Below are 19906 nucleotides of genomic sequence, written 5' to 3'. Positions count from 1 at the left end.
GGCAACAACAGCTGGGGCTTCAGATGGATTACAGCTATTGGTAAATGTGACTCAGGACCAAAATTATTGAGTGTAAAGTGACAGACACTACACAATACAGACTATGAGACGGTGCATGGTCACATATTTGTGCGGAAAGTGATGTGTGTGCTTGCAACTATGCAAGGTAACGTTGTTAACATTGATTACTTACAGTAAAGTTTACCTTTTGATCATAAATGTAATTCTTTTAATAAAAAATCAGTTTGTCTGTTTCAATAAAGGTCTTATAAATGAAATAGTTCAGTAAATGCCAAGTTTTTATTAAGATACCAACATAGGAATAAACAATGGATCTGGATACACTTATATACCATTCTTTTCTTTGAGCCAAGCAATTTAGCAGAAGCCTTGCTATTTTCACACCTAAAATTCCCCTGCAGTCTGCAAAAAAAAACTGGAAATGCAGCAAAACTGAAAAGCCAGAGGCATTAACATGACTATGGTGGAGAAGAGTAACCAGCCTTATCGCTCAAAGAATTTAATAATGGTAAGCATGCTCATGCACAGCCTCAGAGTGAGTGGCAGAAATTCAGTTTCAATACATTTAAGGCCACAAAGGTTCAGAATCCTCCTTAAGATGTTGAGGTACAGTTTGAAGTGCCATTTGTTGATGCGAATGGAACTAAGTGTGGCATATTTTCTAATGTTCTAGCACCCACCATGCTTCCCAAAGCTTCCAAATTTAACGTGCCAACAGTCGTACCCTTGATTGTCTTCAATTCAAGTCACCTTCAGCACTACAACTGACCTTAAGCACCAGGGGAGCATTAACAGTTTGTCGTCCTTACTGAAGTTGCAAACGTTCTCTGCACATGCTTTTCCCAAGCATCTGACACAATCAAACAGGTTCTCTTCTGATAGTGTCTCCCATTTGCAACTTGATTCAGATCTAGTTCCATTATTATCATAATCAAGAAGAGATGATCAATGCTCAGAGTGTCATTGTGTTTGATGTTAACTTGGAGTCTAAAATGAATGTAGAATTTGAACACATGATTTCTGCCTGGTTTAACCCATACTCCACCTAATCTAAGGCAAAGCCAGAATTATGGCATTGATTTGAAGGGAAAGACCACAAATAAGCTTTTGGGCCAGTAGCTGATTTTTCAACATATGTCTGGTTCTCAATTTGTCTGAACCAGTGGCAGAGGCAACACTGAATTCATTCCTATTCCCAATACAATTCATGATATATCAAAGCATCCTATAGAAAAGATATATTCACTCACATGTCCTTAAATGGTAAAAAAAAAAGTTGCTGAATTTCTACTGGCACTAAAACATCCAACTCTTCAATGCTTTACAGCTTGGGCATGCAAATAAAAAAAAAGTGGGTCAATGTAGTCCCATCTCAGCACTACGCTTTGAGATTGGCCAAATACTTTTCCAGAGCACTCATTTCCCACATTTTGGTATCCCAAGCTAAGAACCAGCCTGTGAATGTTGGAGGTTCCTGTCCTTGTTTGACGATGGTAATGGGTGTTCCTGAATCTCTTTTAGATGGATCAGATTCCAAGTATTCTTTTGCTGGTAGATAAAAAATATATAGATATATTAGTTTGAAAAATAACACAGTTTGGAACACAAACTTAGTTTTCCACATTCAACTTCAATTCTAAGTGATTTCCTATTCAAGGTTTAAGACATTTTTAATTACCAAATTGAATTGGGGTTCAGGATCTGTCAGAAATACTGTAAAATCAGCATGAAAGAGTGTTTCTTCATTTGCAAATTCTTTAGACTGACTTTCATGTGTATTTTGCTTTCTCTGTTGGCAACAGATAATTGATTCTTGCGCTCAAGTGTAAAGTTGGTTTTGGAAGTGTTCCACCAAAAGCCATCCCATATTTGACAAAGAAACAGATTGCTGTTGTTGTGCTATGTCTTACAGATGACATGCCTTTACAGGACATAATCAGGATATCATCACTGTACCATAGATCATGTGACATGGTTGGATAAAGTTCTTAGTCTCCATCTTACCGGAATTACTTGCATTACTTGCTGAAGAAATCATGTGACAGTTTGAACTAGCTCAGACACAGCAGTGCTTGTAGCTGTAATAAACGTCTTTTGAATCTTTCAGTACTAATGACTCACTTCCAACTCTTATGTTACAGGAGCTAACATAAGTATCACTTTATCAAGTATGAATACTGTGCTGAAGGTAATAAGGCCACCACTGCATCTACAACAGATCATGAGGGCCAATCAGTTCAGGGTTAACAGTGGTGTCCATTTATAAAGAAATAGCTCCCAGATTCTCAGACATCACATCTGTCACCATTCCTGAACAGATAGGTTTCTTATTGAAAGGCAGTAGCCAACACATTGCTAACAGCATTATATGGGAGACTCTTCCATAACTGCATCTATGACAAAAATAAATCTTTTTGGTCTTGCCTGAGGTTTGTTTATTTTATACTAATATTCTTCATTTAGGGTCTTAAAATAATAAATTATTTATATCAATATTATCTATTCCTCCCAGCATATGAAGCCATGAATTTGATTTTAATTAATCTCCATTGTGAAGAAAAATTAGTTTAGTGAACTTCTTGCAAATTCAAGTTCCAGATCCTGGAACCAACCCACCATTGTTCTTTGAAACATTTGCAATTAATAGATGCTGTTGTTAATACTCTCCATTTGCCTGGATAAGTGGAGCTGCAATAACACACATGAAGCTTGACATTATCTAGGAGAAAATAACGTGCTCAATTCTCCTCCCATCCACCACATTAAGCACATGGGCGAGTGCTTTTCCTGTTTCTGTGTCTTTTTCCCACTGCCCCTTCACTGCCCTCCCATCCTTCACAATTTGGAGCAGGGGTCAAAATATACTTTTTCCTCAAGGGCTATTCTGGAGATTTTCTCAAGGATTCCTTTTTGATTTTTTTGAGAATTACTTTCTCATTCTCACTAACTCATTTATCGAGTAAGCAAGTCACATAATAACAATTTCTGTACTTGTGTTGACATTTGGGTATTTTGACTCAACAGAAACAGAATGTAAAGAAATAATCAATGTGCTTGATGATTAACAGATCTCCATTAAACTTAAAGGCAGAACACAAAGTATCTTAGACCCCATAAAATTCACATGGGGAGGTGACGGCCTAGTTGATATTATTATTGGACTGTTCATCCAAAGACCCAGGTAATGCTCTGGTGACTCGGATTCTAAATGGTGGAATTTGAATTCAATAAAAATCTGGAAATAAGATTCCAATGGTGACCATGAAAATGATCTAATTATGTCAGAGGGAGAAAAATGCATCTGGCTCGCTAGAGTCTTACAGATGTACAGCACAAAAATCGACCCTTTGGTCTAACTCGTCTCTGCCAACCAGGTATCCTAGATGAATCTAGTGCAATTTGCCAGCATTTGACCCTTATGCCTCCAAACCCTTCAAATTCATTTACACCAGATGCCTGTTAAATGTTGTAATTGTACTAGCCGCCACCACTTTCTTTGGCAGTTCATTCCACACATGCACCACCCTCTGCATGAATAAGTTGTCCCTTAGGTCCCTCTTAAATCTTTCCCCTCTCACCCTAAGCCTATGCCTTCTAGCTTTGGACTCCCCTATCCTGGAGAAAGATCCCTGTCTATTTATCCTATCCATCCCCCTCATGATTTTACAAACCTCTATAAGGTCACTTCTCAGCTTTTAACTCTCCAGGGAAAACAGCCCCAGCCTATTCAGCCTCTCCTTATAGCTCAAACCCTCCAAACCTGGCAACATTCTCGTAAAACTTCTCAGAACCCTTTCAAATTCTACAACATCCTTCCGAATAGGAGGGAGACCAGAATTGTACACTGTATTCCAAACGAGGTCTAACCAATGTCCTGTACAGCTGCAACATGACCTCCCAACCCCTCTGCACAATGTGCTGTCCAATAAAGGCAAGCATACCAAATGCCTAATGCCCTTTAGGGAAGCAATCTGCTATCTTTACCTGGGCAGTGCTTCTCCTGTTTCTGGGCTCCTTTTCCCCACTGTCCCTTCACTTCACTCACCCTCACATCTGGGTCTGGACGTGATTCCAGATCCACAGCAATGTGGTTGACTCACCAAAGGGCAATTGAGGATGGGCAGTAAACACTGACCTAGTCAGCGATGTCCTTATCCCATGAATGAATTATATTAAAAAAATTAGATAGGTATAAGGCATAAAAAAGCTTTCCCCTAAAAATAAATGACATGAAAAGCCATGACCTAAGTATACCTTCCACAGATTGATGAGATCACAGCCATTGCAGTCCATAGCATATTCATGAAGCTGGAAGATTTTAATAAGGCAGTTGCTACCACTTTCGTTACATTTTAGATTTAAGTTTAACAATTGACAGAATACTATTTGGGGTGGCACAGGTGGCTCAGTGGTGAGCAATGCTGCCTTACAGCACCAGGGACCCAAGTCTGATTCTAACCTCGGGTGACCGTCTGTGTGGTGTTTGCACATTCTGTGGGGCTTTCCTCCAGATGGTCTGGTTTCCTCCCACAGTCCAAAGATGTACAGGTTAGGTGAATGGGCCATGCTAAATTGCTCATAGTGTTCAGGGATGTATAGGTTAGGTGCATGAGTCAGGGGTAAATGTAGGGAAATGGGTCTGGGTGGGATACTCTTCGGAGGGTTGGTGTGGACTTGGTGGGCCGGAGGGATTCTAATGACATCCACCAAACTCTTGAACATATGCAGTCTTAAGTAAGGGATTCCAAATTTATTTGAGATTAGATTGCCTACAGTGTGGAAACAGGCCCTTTGGCCCAACAAGTCCACACCGACCCTCCAAAGAGTATCTCACCCAAACCCATTTTCGTCTGACTAATGCACCGAACACTATGGGCAATCCACCTGATCTGGATATTTTTTGGATTGTGGGAGGAAATCAGAGGACCTGGAGGAAATCCCCACAGACATGGGGAGAATGTGCAAACTCCACGCAGACAGTTGCCCAAGGCTGGAATCGAACCTGGGTCCCTGGCGCTGTGAGGCTGCAGTGCTCACCACTGAGCCACCGTGCCACCCCCAGAATGATTGAATTGTCTTAGTGATGTCCAGTTTAACTGTTTCCCGGTTTACTGAGCAGTTTGGTGTTCATATGTTTAAAATTGTTCACTGTCTGCACGGTAACTGTTTGCTTGCAGTCTCACCCTGCAGCTTCCCTCTCACTGCTATATCCTCTTGCAGCCTCTCTACTCCCTCCTCTCACAATTGAACCTACCAGCAGCAAGTACAAGAGAGAAGCAGCCAGTCATCAGAAGAGGTGCTCCCAGAGCCTCTGTCCATTCAACTGACAGCATTCCCATGATTGAATTTGCCCAAGTGTTTTGGGATGAAGTTGCGCTCTGCCCCAGTGACAGCCTGGACATCGTCTAGAACATGGGTGCTGGTGATTTGCACTTTCTGCACTGCCCTTTACCAGGTCGTATTTAAACATTAATTTCCTCCTTTGTGACAGCAGTGTGTACCACATACAAAGTGCAATGCTGAATTGCACCAAATTTCTTCTGACAGCACTTTCCAAACCTGCTCTAGTTACTCACCATATTTAACTGACTCTGTCTTCTCCAGCTCAGATGCTGAACTGCCAAACCAAATGAAGATCTATAAAACATAAAGGAAAGGGAACTGATTAATTCTTAACCTTAACAGCACCACATCATTGAAATGCTAAGCTAATTTCAATGCATTTCCCAGCATCCATCCAAATTTCCAACCTCTTTTTGCCACTGGGCCTAAATATGCTGTTGTCCCAATGCAGGAGAGATATAGCACACCAGCCAGATGTAACGGACTGACAGTGACCTTAAAAATATCTCGCGGCCTAATCATAATTCAGGTTAGCTGCAGAGCCCTGAATCAGCTCCCCTATTCCGACCTGAATTACCTTAACCGACACCAGGGATGGGTGGGTGTGGGAGGGATCAGGACGTTGTGGCCTGTTGCTCTGTTCAGGAGTGAGCTGCAGGTGCCCAGAGGTGTGTGAAGTGAAGTCAGGAGAAAAACTACGTGTAATTCTGGTTGTAAAGCCAAATGGCGCAGGCACATATTTCTGAGTGATTGTCACTTGCGGGCAATCAGGAGGAAAAAGGCTGGGAAACCTTTTACTAAAGGACCAGTGCTGGCCTCAAGCAAAGATCAGGAATCGAAGCTAGGACCTTCTTTAGTGCTGAAAATGAAAGCTGCTATGGTCCCAGGGGATCATGGGCTGCTCTTTCATTAGAGAAAGATGTCTGATGGTGAGTTTAATGTGAGGTTCAGCACAACTCAGATGAAGGGCAAGGCTGAAAATGTCAGTCCTACACTATGTCAGTTAGCTTAGTGTGTTGGCTGTTTTGTGATATGCAACAATAATAATGCACAGGTTCAATGCCTATACTGGCTGACAAGGTCAGCGGTCACACAACACCAGGTCATAGTCCAACAGGTTTATTTGAAAATACAAACTTTTGCAGTGCTGCTGAAGGGATTTCACCCGACGAAGGAGCAGTGCTCTGACAGCCTGTGTTCTCATAAACCTGTTGGAATATAACTTGGTTTCATGTGACTCCTGACCTTGTCCACCACAGTCCAATACTGGCACCTCCACTTCATGTACTAGTTAAGGTGACTGCAGTTATTGCAGTCAGGTCAGTCAGATGGGCCTCATAGAACATGAGTTCCCTGATTGGTGCTGTTAGTCTGATCCAATCAGGGAGCCCAGGCTGACAGATATAACAGGAGATATGGAATCTCCTCAGTTTAGGGCACTGACTCAATGCTGGCTGGACCACAGTCAGTGTGTTACTGTTGCTATTGATTTCTGCTTCTTTTTGGGGGAAAGCTGATTCCTGAACTGACTGAATTATATAGCCAGTTTGTTAACTGGTATTCCTTTTATATTGAGGACTGAGTTTTAAATGACCTGATCTACACAGTCAACGTGTTACAGGTGTACCTCAGTTCTCATTAGGGAACTGTGCACTGGCTGGTTACAGCCTGTGTGTTATTCTTTTCTTTTTTACTTTGAGAAAAGGACAATGTTGATTTTGTGGCAGGGCTTAGCCCTTGTACTCTGGTATTCTTTGTTTTTTCCATGTGTTTTCACTTTTTTTAGTGTTTGGACTGAGCCCTTGTGAGAAAATACACCTTTCCAGATGAGCAGTTCCTGTGGGTAGGCCTGACTCTTTGTTGGTGGACTAGGCCTCTGTAAAGACTGAATACCTGTGTGTGTGCTGGGAGGTGAGCTCTTGCTGCGTCTTGGAGTTCAGGAGTGGACTCTGCCTTCGGGTGTGGACCAACCCCCTGTGAGTTAACTGCACCTTTACAATGTAATGAGTTCCTGAGAATGGATCTGGTTCTCTATGGAGACTAAACAGCTGTGTGTGTGCTGCAGGGTGAGCATTTGCTGCCTTCAGGAGTGGACTCTGCCCTCGATTATGGACTCTGTTTTTGGCAATGGACTCTGCAGATTGGAGTGGACTCTATTTCTGAATATGCACTTTGTATACTGGAGTGGACTCTGTTCCTGGGAATGGACTCCACATTTTGAAGAGAACTGTTTATTGTAATGGACTCTGTATCAGAAGGGACTCTGTTTGTTGCTTGTTAGGTTTATCACCTGCACTGTCTTGTGTGTCCCTGGGTCTGGCAGGCCTTACTGTGAGCTGGGAGGATCATAGGTCGACCTGAAAGCTGCTACCCTGAGAGCTGGAGGATGGGTAGGCCATCCTGTGAACCTGAAGGTTGGTAGGCTCTCCCAAGACCTGGAAGGTGGGTAGGTCAGTCTGAGTGCAGTTGTCCCGAGAAGAGGAATTGGGATGGGCTGTCCTGGAGGTGGTTGGAAGGTGTGTCAGGACAGTCCATAGGCCAGATGGCACGTCGGTGTGGGTGAGAGCTGGATAGTACGTAGGTGCAGACTGAGAGCCGGAAGGTGGGTGGGCCGTCCTCAGCGCTGTCACTATGGGCAGGTATCGGGGTGGGCTGTCTAGATTAGATTACTTTACAGTGTGGAAACAGGCCCTTCGGCCCAACAAGTCCACACCAACCTGCCGAAGCGCAACCCACCCATACCCCTACATTTACCCCTTACCTAACACTACGGGCAATTTAGCATGGCCAATTCACCTAACCTGCACATCTTTGGACTATGGGAGGAAACCGGAGCACCCGGAGGAAACCCACGCAGACACGGGGAGAACGTTCAAACTCCACACAGTCAGTCGCCTGAGGCTGGAATTGAACCCGGGTCTCCGGCGCTGTGAGGCAGCAGTGCTAACCACTGTGCCACCGTGCCGCCCACAAGAGGTGGCCGGAAGGTGTGAATGGCGGTTAGGGAAGCTGGAAGGTGGGTAGGCCGTCCTAACCACTGTTGTCCTGGGTGAGGGGGTTAGGGAAACAGACAGGCTGTCCTAGAGGTGGCCAGAAGGTGTATCAGGGTGGACCAAGAACTGGATAGGGTGTAGGGGCGGGCTGCCTTAGAGTGACCAGAAGGTGGGAGAGATGGTGGCTTTCTGTGGGGTGCTCTGTATATTCTATGCACTGTTTCTTATCTAATTGCACTGTCTTGTATGCCTTTGTTACTGTTACTTTTGTGATGGTTGGAAGTGGGTTTTGAGGTTTGTCTTCACTTCCCTGAAAACTGGTTGAACAATCGGATTTGGGCCCTGGCTTTGCCACTCCTCTCCCTTGTAAGTTGCTGTTTCTCTGTATACAGCTGTTAATGTTAATTGTTTGTAAATTGTATTGTTTAATAAAATAATTAAAAAGTAAACAAAAATGTCAGAGGTTCGGTTCACTCTGAGAGCTGGCTCTGAGGAAGCCAGACCCGTGTCAAGCACTGTGCAGGTGTAAATAAAGAGTGACTTGATGATGGCATACCAGCCTCTACGGAGTCCTTTCAGTGACCATGTAGTGTTATATCAATACTGATAGTTCATGCGCAGCAAGTAAAATGGACCACAACCTACCTTATTCCAGGCATCTAACATCATCACATCATCGACTGCTAAATCAGCCTGTGTGAAGTCACCTGGAACTTCCTCCATCTATGTAAGGAGAAATAAATATGATCTTTGTTCAGCAAACACAGCAATCACATTTGAGAAATGAAATCAACCTCTACAGGTAGCAATTCAAATGTTCCAGGATTCAAAGTGTATTAACTCACAATAAATGTTCCTGTTTTGTTTGAACAACCAAATAAACGAATTGGGTGTTGAGGCATTTCTTCTTTGAGGCTTTTGGAACTCTGGTATGGCTGCTTTCCGCCGAGTGCCTTCCAGAAGCTTTCTGTATTTTGGAGGAAGCAGAGACTGAATTGAAGCATTGAGGTAGTCTTTTGACAGCAATTTCCCAGCATTACCCAGTGACAGGGCATTTAGTGGCTAGTCACACTGTTTCCTTGGGAATCCCAGAAAATAATACGATGGAAGGTTTGGAAGACCCACTGCACAGAAGTTCTTGCATCTGATGCCATGAAATTATTTACAAGGGATTATGAGTATTATCATGAGCTGCGCTGTGGCATGGTGCTTCAGAGGTGACCAATTACAGTACAGAGTCAAATACTGGCATGGTAGCCAAGTTGCATACAATTATAGCATTGAAACAGGCCATTTGGCCCATTCAGTCCTTGCTGGTGTTTGTCCTCCACAGTCTCTGTCATACCAATCCTATGTGACCAGTTCCTGTATCCTGTCACTCCTTTTTTTTATGACATTAAAGGTTCTGTGTTATAAATACAAAGGATAAAAAATACAGGGGGGGTGTGGGGGTAGAGTGGGGGGAGTAATGGGAAATGAGCAAGGAGAGGGGGATTAAGTTTTAGTGAAAAAACACCACCATAGGCATGTTGCACCAAATGGCCTCTTTCTGATTTGTTTAGCTCTAAGTTTCTACAGATCAGGCCATTCAGCCCTCAAGACTTACACTGATGATTCTGCTCCACAGAAGCACCTTCTTGCCCCGATTAACATATCTTTCCCATTGTTAACATATCTTTTTATTCCTTTCTCTCTCTCATGCATTTATTCTCCAGAAAGACATCTCAGCTATTCAATGCGGTTGTCATTTTCACAGTTTGAGCATGCTCTGGACGAAGAGGTCTCTCCTGAGCTCTTTATTGAATTGAAAAGAAGAAGTGAAAACTGTACCTGGTTCACTTCCCTCTTTAATCTCTATTGCACTTCCTCCCAGTACGCTGACCACGTACTTTGCAGTCTTTAATTCAGCGTCACTTGCACCCACGCCTTTCCAAATGTAGGTCTTTTGTGCTTCTTTCAGCACAAATGTGTCATTGCTGTTCAGGGACCTTGCTTCAGCAACCACCTGTAAACCACACAAAGATACCATGAGCTACCACCAGCTATTCTGATGCCTGAGAAACTGAGTCATTGTGATCATTCATTCAAAATTCATTTAGATGCATTGGAGTTCTTGAAAAGATAGAATTGTTCACTTGGGACTGAATCTTAGAATCTGTACAGTGTGGAAACAGACCCTCCGGCCCAACGAGTTCACGCCAATCCTCCGAAGAGTAATCCAGCCACACCTATTCCCTCTACCTTATATCTACCCCTGACTAATGCACCTAACCTACACATCCCTGAACACTATGGGCACTTTAGCACAGTCAATTCACTTAACCTGCACATCTTCGGACTGTGGGAGGAAACCAGAGCACTCAGAGGAAACCCACACAGACTGTCGCCCGAGGCTGGAATCAAACTTGGGTCCCTGGCACTGTGAGGCAGCAGTGCTAACCACTGAGCCACCGTGCTACCCTGAAGCCTGACACATAGCAGCGGGTGGGAAGAGTTACTCCACTCCATTTTGTCCTCACTGTGATCCCAGGCCCAACAAGGGGGTCACCTGAATACAGCCCTGCACCACTAGCAATCTCACTGCAGCATTTCAAAGTGAGACATGGCTGTTGCACTGTAGGGAAGGCCTGAATGGCTTTCCCACCACAGTCAGGAACATGCCTGATGTCTCACTGTCCTTCCTGAGCCGCCCTGATCCAGACCCATCTCTGCTGCTGGGAATGGCAATGTGGACACCAGTATAGACACTCGCCAGGCAGCAAGTATGGCTATTGGCCTCCTTTACAGCAGAGCAGAGAGGCTGGGATTTCAGGGAAAGACTGGGCAAATGGGACTAAATGGAAAACTGCGTAGTATTTTCAAAAAGGCTGCACAGGCAATGATGCACTGGAAGGTGGGAATATCATCAGACTTTGTGTGCCTACCATAGAACATGGAACAGTACAGCACAGGAACAGGCCTTTGGCCCATCACATCATACACCTATCATTCTGTGCTTTTAGAGTTTATCTTTCTCTTTAAAGTGGTAAGCATGAGCTACACATGCCTGACTTTGTATTGTTGAACCTGCTTCTATTTGAATGTTTCATTATGTGTACACGGACCCTGCACTGATCAATGAGAGTGGAACTAATACAGATCATAAGACTTAGAACAAAACTGAGAAAGTGAGGACTGCAGATGCTGGAGTTCAGCGTTGAGAGTGTGGCGCTGGAAAAGCACAGCAGGTCAGGCAGCATCCGAGGAGCAGAAGAATCGACATTTCAGGCATAAGCCCTTCAGACCACTCTGCCCATTGAGTCTGCTCAGCCATTTGACCAAGGCTGAAATGTTTCTCAACTCCATTCCCTTGCCTTCTCCCATAGCCCTTGATCCTCTTACCAATCCAGACCCTAACCACCTCGGTCTTAAATAAACTCAATGATTTAGCCTCCACAGTCCTCTGTGGTAATGGGTTCCACAGATTAACTACCCTGACTGAAGAAATTCTCAGTTCTAAAGGATCGCCCCTTCACTCTGAGGCTGTGCCATCTGCTCCTAGTCTCTGCTCCTGGTGGAAACATCTACTCCTCAGCCACTCCTTCTGAGGCCTCTTAGCATTCTCTAAGCTTCAATCAGACCCTCCCCATTCTTCTAAACTCTCAGTGCAAATTCAGAGTCCTCAACTGCTCCTCTTGTGACAAACTTTTCATCCAGGGCGGATTCCTGCAAACCTTCTCTGGACCCATTTCAATGCCATTACTTACTTCTTTCGATACAGAGCCCAAGATTGCTCACAATATTCCAACACAGCTTATACATCTCTGTTCTTGTATTCTAGCCTTCTTGAAGAACTCAGCAGCAACAAATTATATAAACCTCCTAGTGGGAGGTTTTATTCCAATTAAAAACAGAGTCAGCTTCCTCAGTCTCCTTCCTTCCATTTCTACATTTGTTTAATTACTCGGAGCTGGTGTAAACCAAAAGCATCTATTAAGAGATACGGCTAACCTTTCATATTCTCATCAACCAAAAGAAACATTAACCAAGCATTTTCCATTGCTGGGGTAAATGTTCGAGTCAGAGTTTAGGCAAATTATGGAGGTTAAATGGTTTGACTTACCTCAACGGCTCTCATTGCTCCTGTTATGTTTTTCCTAATATGGAAAAGTCGAATTGGTGCAGGAGCACTCTGACCACCCTTCCTGGAGGTCCCTCCAAGGTATACGATGATTGGCTTATCCTTGAACAGGCTCATCAGGTGAGGAGGCTCCTGACCTTGTGTCACCCGTATCTAGAAAGCAAACAACAGACTCCTTTCCACAAAGGCACACTTCATTCAGAGCCACAGTGACCAGAAAGGTAGAAAAGAAGAGAAGTTGAGGCTGATGAGGAAGTAATGAGGCCTGCCTTGGGTTATAAAAGCTAAATGATAATCAGCTGAAGGCAAGGGGGAAGTCAGAAGTTCTAAAGTTTTGGGTGAAATAAAATTAGCGGGGCAATTTGAACAATGAGTCTTAGATTAGGAATGTTCTCAGTGGCTGATCCCGCTCCACCACTGTAACTTTATGAGATGCTTGTGAAACTTGAAAGGGTTCAGAAAGGATTTACAAGGACGTTGCCAGGGTTGGAGGATTTGTGCTACAAGGAGAGACTGAATAGGCTGGGGCTGTTTTCCCTGGTTCGTCGGAGGCTGAGGGGTGACCTTATAGAGGTTTATAAAATCATGCGGGGGATAGAAAGGGTATTTTCCCTGGAGTGGGAGAGTCTAGAACTAGAGGGCATAGGTTTAGGGTGAAGGGGGAAGATTTAAAAGGGACCTAAGGGGCAACCCTTTCATGCAGAGGGTGGTGCATGTATGGAATGAGCTGCCAGAGAAGTGGTGGAGGTTGATACAATTGCAACATTTAAGAGGCATTTGGATGAGTATATGAATAGGAAGGGTTTGAAGGGATATGGGCCAAATGCTGGCAAATGGGACTAGATTTATATAGGATATCTGGTCAGCATGGATGAGTTGGACCGAAGGGTGTGTTTCCATATTGTACATCTCTATGACTCTATGTGCAGTGGTACAGCAGCAGGTCTGAGGATATTCCTGTCCGATACTGTTATGGGAACATAAGGGAGGAGCAAGTGCACATTTGAGAAGGAATGATCCTTCCACAAAAGACTGAACATTATAATATCAGACGATGGTGAAGCGGGGTGGTGGATTCCAGGACATTGACCCAGAGACGGCCCAGGAGAGGGCCCTCGGGAACACAGAAGCAAAGAAACATAGAAAACGGGGACAGGAGTAGGCTCGTTGCCTGCCAGTAAGTTCTGAAGCATCTGCTTCTATCTTTTGGTGATAGCGGCTGGAGAATTGGCCATGCTGCATTAAGTGGACCCAATAAAGCAGTCTCAAGTCTCTGTGCCTGCAAGTGACACTGTGATCCCCATATCTTGCAATTCACTTGCAGAAGGGGTAAAAAAAAAAAAGCAACGGTTGGAAATGACTGGTGATGGTACAAACTGGGGTTCCATTGGAAGGTACATGTTCAAGGCAGGAAGACTGCAGATGCTGGTCAAGGCAGCCCCAGTTATTTGCAAAGTTTTATTGTTTGCTTCATTTGTTTCCTTCATTCATGGGATGAGGGTGTCACTGGCTACTTATTTATTATTGCCCATTTCTACTTGCCCAGTCGGCAGTTTTAAGAGTAAATTGCATAGACTCATAGAATCATAGACATATACAGCATGGAAACAGACCCTTAAGTTCAACTCGTCCATGCTGACCAGATATCCTAAATTAATCTAGTCCCATTTGCCAGCACTTGGCCCACATTTCTCTAAATCCTTCCTATTCATATACCCATCCAGATGCCTTTTAAATATTGTAACTGTACCAGCCTCCACCACTTCCTCTGGCAGCTCATTCCATACATGCACCACCCTCTGCATGAAAACGTTGCTCCTTAGGTCCCTTTTATATCTTTCCACTCTCATCTTAAACTTATGCCCTCTAATTTTGGACTCCCCACCCTGGGGAAAAGACCTTGTCTATTTACCCTCTCCATGTCCGTCATGATTTCATAAATCTCTGTAAGGTCACCCCTCAGCCTCCGACACTCTCAGGAAAATAGTCCCAGTCTATTCAGTATCTCTATAGATCAAACTCTCGAACCCTGGTAAATCTTTACTGAACCCTTTCAAGTTTCACAACTTCCTTCCTATACAAGGGAGACCAGAATTGGTCGCAGTATTCCAATAGTGGCCTAAATCATGTCCTGCACAGCCGCAACATAACCTCCCAACTCTTATACTGAATGCACTGACCAATAAAGGCAAGCATTAAAGAGATTGCAGTGCGTCTGGAGTCGCATGTAAACCAGACAAGATGAGAACAGCAGCTTCCTTCCCTAAAGGACACTAGTGAATCAGCTGGGTTTTACCAACAATCGAAAATTGATTCATGTTTATCATTGGACTCTTAATTCCAGATGTTTTTTAAATACAAATTTCACTATCTGTCATGGTGGAATTCGAAATTGATCCCCAGGACATTACTAGGGTCTCTGGATTAACTGTCCTTACCATTGTCCTGCTGTTTGCAACTCTATCTCCCAGGCCACCAGCGGAGAAGTCCCTTTAGCGATAATTAACACATACCTGAACAGGCAGGTCGTGCATCTCTTTATCAAGTTGAAATGTGAGGTACGCTGACGCTCCCAGCTCATCATTTGTTGCTTTCAGGCCTTGCCTTAAAAAGGTAAAAGGAAGTTAAAAACCCTTGCTTTGTTTTCAATCCCCCATTTCAACTTTCTTAGTTTGACTAGTGGTATTGCATTTCATATGTGGGTGAAGAGGCTTACCAAGTGTAAATGATGTGCTTGGTGCTTCCATCTGATTTGTAAGTGTACAGAATAATGTAACAGTCTTCACCATAGAACTGACCATAGGACGAAGGGTCAACAGGCTGTTTCGTGAACTCTTCAATCCGCCAAATCTGCAGAGAAACATTGAATATATTTTTATACACTTTACTGAACCCCGGTCCCTTGGCTCCATTTATAAAAATATCTACAGTGGCTGCTGTGGACTTGTTACCTGGACTTTGCCGGATCCATCGTCCACCATGTTGTACTGTGCAGCCATGGCAGGTGAGCTGTGAAGTTTCGTGACATCAAAGGGAACGGATTTGATCTTTGCATGAGAGCCAATAGTGTACACTTTCCCAAGCCCTTCGCTTTGGTCTTTAACCTTCCAGTCCGAAAAGAACTGGGTGAACAGTGGTGTCTCACCGTTTTCTGGCAGTAACTCTATCTATAAAAGAAAGCAAGACTCAGGTTTCTATCTTTCACCCATACATTCATCCATCAGCACACTGAGCTGATAAATGAGAAAAAGCTTTTAGCACGTGTTACCACTGTTGCAGTTGTACATTATTCTCCCCATGACTTGCAAATTGTATGTACATGACATCATTTGGACTCTGCCACGCTGGGGAGAGGAGTGTTTTTATCCCGTCATTGGCATTTCATTTGGTAGACAGGAGCTGGATATATATACTGTGGTGAGGTCTGAAGCCACCAGATATTGGGTCTCAGGCCAGATTCCAAAATCACAGAATTGTTAAGAAGCATAAGGAGGCCAATCAGTCCATTGTGTCTGTGCCTACCCTCTGATTCTTGGTCCTTTTAAAAGTGGGAACAATTTCTTCCTAACTACACTGTCCAGATCACTCATGATTTAAAAAATCTTTGATCAGAGGTCATCTTAGCCTTCTCCTTTCCAGCCACCTCTCCGATCTATCTGCAGGGTCTCATCCCTGGAACTATTCTCATGAACCTCTCCTGCACTCTCTCCGAGGCAGTCACAGTCTCCCTCACACGTGGTGCGCAGAATTGTACACAATAGTCCAGCTACAGTCTAACAAGTAGGTGATGTAAGTTCATCGTAACTTCCCATATTTTAACCCCTTTTTTCTTTTATTTGCTTTTCCACCGGCTGTCTGAGCCTTGTCGATGTAGTTTGCTTCTCAATTGTATTTATTACCTCACATCTACCATTAGCATGCCGTTTCTTCTTTAACTGAAATTTTTAAATTTTCTTTATCATCCAAGGTGCTCTGGATTTGTTTATCCTAACTTTCCCATTCGAGGGAATATACCATGAGTACCCAAGCATCCTTTCTTTGAAGGTAGCGCAGTGCTCAGCTACTGTTTCCCCATTAACTTTTGGTTCAAGTTTCTTCACCTCAGTTATGTCCTTGACTTTTGAAGTTGGCTCTCCCCCAGGTAATTATTCTTACTCTGGATTTTCATTTGTTCTTTCCCATCATCCTAAACCTTATGATACAATAATCACTGTCCCTTAAAGGCTCTCCTGCTGTCACCTGACCAGTCCATTCCAAAGAACCAGGTCTAGAAGTGTTCTTTCTTGTTGAACCAGCCACACAATTGCTCTAAGAAATTCTCCTGAACACAATCTGAAAACGTTTATATCATTCTGCCCTTAATACTATCCCTGTCCCTATCTATATTCAAGTAATTAAAAGTCTCTCTTTTAACTATTCTTTGATTACTGCACCTCCCTGTAATTTCTTTGCAGATCTGATCCTCGTTATTCTTCCCACGAGTTGATAATAATTCAATTACACAAAGGAATGTAATTTGTTCCTTAGCTTTAGCCAAATCGATTCTGTCCCTGAAATCACTGGAACAGTCTCTTTCTCCAGCACTGTGCTGCTCTCATTAACCAAAAACGCCACCACTCCTCCATTTGTTGCTTCTCTATCTTTCTGATCAACTTGCACCCATTAACACTGAACACTCAGTTTTGCCAATCCTTAAACCAAGTCTACATTATCACAATATCACCATAATCCCACAGGGCAATCTGTACTTGTTGCTTTCCAATCTTATTAACTATACACTGTACATTCACATACATTCAGTGCAATCCCATTATATATTTCATTATTTTCTCCCTTAGTTTGACTCCACTGATTAGCTTATAATTCTACATTCTGGTGCTATCTGCTTCTCCCAGCATTTGTTGCACTCTGGTATTATTCTCTGATATTTCTCCTTGTTCCTGTACTTCTGCTGATTTAGTTTTAAACTGTCCTCAATAGCAATAGCAACACTTTCTGCAAGGAACTCAGCCCTAGGTCTGCTCAGGTCTGGTTTCTACAATTGCCATCTTCCCCAGAGGCAGCCCCAGTATTGTAGGACTCTAAAGATCTCCTTCCTGCACCACCTTTCCAGCCACAAATTCACTTCATATTTCTGTACTCCATTTATGATGGAGTCAGTCAGCCTAGATGAGTGAAGAATAGGGCATCTGTGGGGTCACTAGATGTCTCAGGGAAAGCCTGCAACATCAAAACAGATTCTTTCTTTGCAAAAGTAAATAATCCAGGGCCTGCTTTGTGTTGGGGTAAAGGTGACCTCTTACCCAATATGTTAGCAGCAAACAGCAGAGGATCTAGTAAATGTGCCCAGTGTGGCCCAAATTTTAACCCTTTGTTTGTTAAATCTGCTTAGAATTATAAAAGACCCATGCATCAGGTTTCCTTACAATACATAAAACATAAAACATTCCTGAAGAAGGGCTTATGCCCGAAACGTCGATTCCCCTGCTCCTTGGATGCTGCCTGACCTGCTGCGCTTTTCCAGCAACACATTTTCAGCTCTGGTCTCCAGCATCTGCAGCCCTCACTTTCTCTCATAAAACATTAAAGTCTGAATCCAGAATAATGGAGGAAGCTGTCAAAGATTTTTATAGCCATCTAATGTCAAACATTCTGCCCTAATTAAGCTTATCTCACATAAGTGCACACCCCATTACATCCCATCACAGAAATCCAATAATCATAGCTTTTAGGAAGTCTACACCACTAACTGTGTTGCAATCACAGAACAGAGGAAGTATTTTCATTTCTGAGTTGGAGAAAAGGAGGAAATGGAAAACTCTATAGAAACATGAACTCATCTACCACTTTCTCAATAGTTTGAACAAACTCAAATTGAGACTGCAAGATGATACTCAATGACATAATTATCTTATTTTGGAGCTAAACAATGATCATCGACATGGATGTGTCAAATGGGGGTCAAACCCCTCTTAACTTGAAACTTTAAATTTGAAGATACAGGGCAAGTCTAGGCCTCCTGTTCTCTGCAATTCTGAATCATCTCAGGACTTTTGAGGGGAATGCAAAACTCTCCAGAATCTTTCCCCTTCTTATTTCTGTAAACCTCTCCAGCCCCACAACCCTGCTCAACTAAGCCCCTGACTTAATCACTGACACATTGTTAGTGTGTACTCAGCTGCTCTGGCCTGAAACTGTGGAACTCCCTCTCTATTGCTTGACCTTGTTTCACTCCTGAAGGCACTTCTTAAAACCCAACTCATTGGCCATGCATTTGACCATCTGTCTTCGCATTTGGTGTCACATTTGCTATTTAATGTCCCTATGAAATGCGAGAGATGTTTTATACTTCTTAAGAGCATCATACATAGTTGTTGTTGAACTTTCTTATGTGTTGTCTATATCAGCTGCTGTGTCATCAGTGGAAATTACAGGAAAATGACAAATTTAATTGTCCCATGAAGTTTGCAGCACTTTTCTGAGGAATAACTGAATAAGCAAAAGCTCTGATGACGTCACCCTATAATTTGTTGCACTGCTGTAAATGGATTACATGTAGTTTACTAAAAATTAAAGTAATCATTATGGGGAGTTAACTGTCTTGTAATCTTATCAAGGTTTATTCAACTTACGTTTAAATGTGACTCTGCAAGACAACAACATGATGTCTGTGTTAATAGTTTGAGTTGCTCCTAGTTTCACCATCCAAATCACTGTTGTGAATCGAGACAGTAAGTGTTAGGAAGCTGTTGGTTACCTGAGTATTCTTGGAGTATCCTTCTTTGTTTATGAAGAACTCGCATGTTTCTAATCCGACCTTTCGTTCCCTCTTACTGGCCTCCTTTCCTGAAGAAAGAAGCATAATTGATATGTTGTTGTGACCAAACTATAGCAGTGCACTGTCTTGCTCTAGTCCTGCTACCCCATGGGTTATAACATCAATTTAATTGCTTTACCTAGTTCCTGATATGGCCCTAGACTTAGAATTATAAAAGACCCATGCATCAGGTTTCCTTACAATACATAAAATTATTGATTTATTATGAAACAAAAACTTATTCCATAAAGATACAGAATTGGTTACAAAATGTAGGTTGTAAAATGTAAGTATGAATGCTTACAATCACAATATAACCCAAAAGCAAAGGCACACCCTTCAGGTAAAGGGTAAAAAATGGATTTCTCTTGTTAGAGATATGCTTTAGAGGAAAAAAATCTTTTAGCCAGTAAGTCTTAGTCAGTCATTGAAGGAAAAAAATGCATAAAGTTTGATATTCTCATACAGTCATTGGTCTGGTGCTTTGGCATATGGACAGCTATCTCTGAGATCCTGGCAGATGTATTGAGAAGTGTTCCAATTGCTCTTCAAGGGAACAATCAGGTTTCATACACTTTTCACAACAAAGGCATGAGCTGAGCAGCCTGCTCC

At 43.0% G+C, this 19906-nt stretch overlaps 1 protein-coding gene across 1 annotated transcript in view; it reads right to left on the bottom strand.

The window, feature by feature from the left end:
• Positions 1-281: 281 nt before the first annotated feature.
• LOC122554183 (scinderin-like) overlaps positions 282-19906 on the bottom strand; it is a 44890-nt gene continuing 25265 nt past the window's right edge. The window contains exons 8-17 of the mRNA XM_043698821.2: positions 19235-19323; positions 15429-15644; positions 15194-15327; positions 14991-15081; positions 12460-12630; positions 10188-10362; positions 9203-9324; positions 9003-9080; positions 5598-5658; positions 282-1569 (exon numbers count right to left, since the gene is read on the bottom strand). Coding sequence (XP_043554756.1) covers positions 1400-1569; positions 5598-5658; positions 9003-9080; positions 9203-9324; positions 10188-10362; positions 12460-12630; positions 14991-15081; positions 15194-15327; positions 15429-15644; positions 19235-19323 — 1307 coding nt within the window. The 3' untranslated portion in view covers positions 282-1399. The remainder of the gene's footprint in view (positions 1570-5597; positions 5659-9002; positions 9081-9202; positions 9325-10187; positions 10363-12459; positions 12631-14990; positions 15082-15193; positions 15328-15428; positions 15645-19234; positions 19324-19906) is intronic.

The sequence above is a fragment of the Chiloscyllium plagiosum genome, unplaced genomic scaffold (assembly GCF_037043375.1).
Source record: "Chiloscyllium plagiosum isolate Xiang-an unplaced genomic scaffold, Cpla_swu_hap1 HiC_scaffold_9, whole genome shotgun sequence".
Classification (NCBI taxonomy): Eukaryota; Metazoa; Chordata; class Chondrichthyes; order Orectolobiformes; family Hemiscylliidae; genus Chiloscyllium; species Chiloscyllium plagiosum.
The sequence above is the reverse complement of the archived record's forward strand: the minus strand, read 5'-3'. Positions and strand labels throughout refer to the sequence as shown.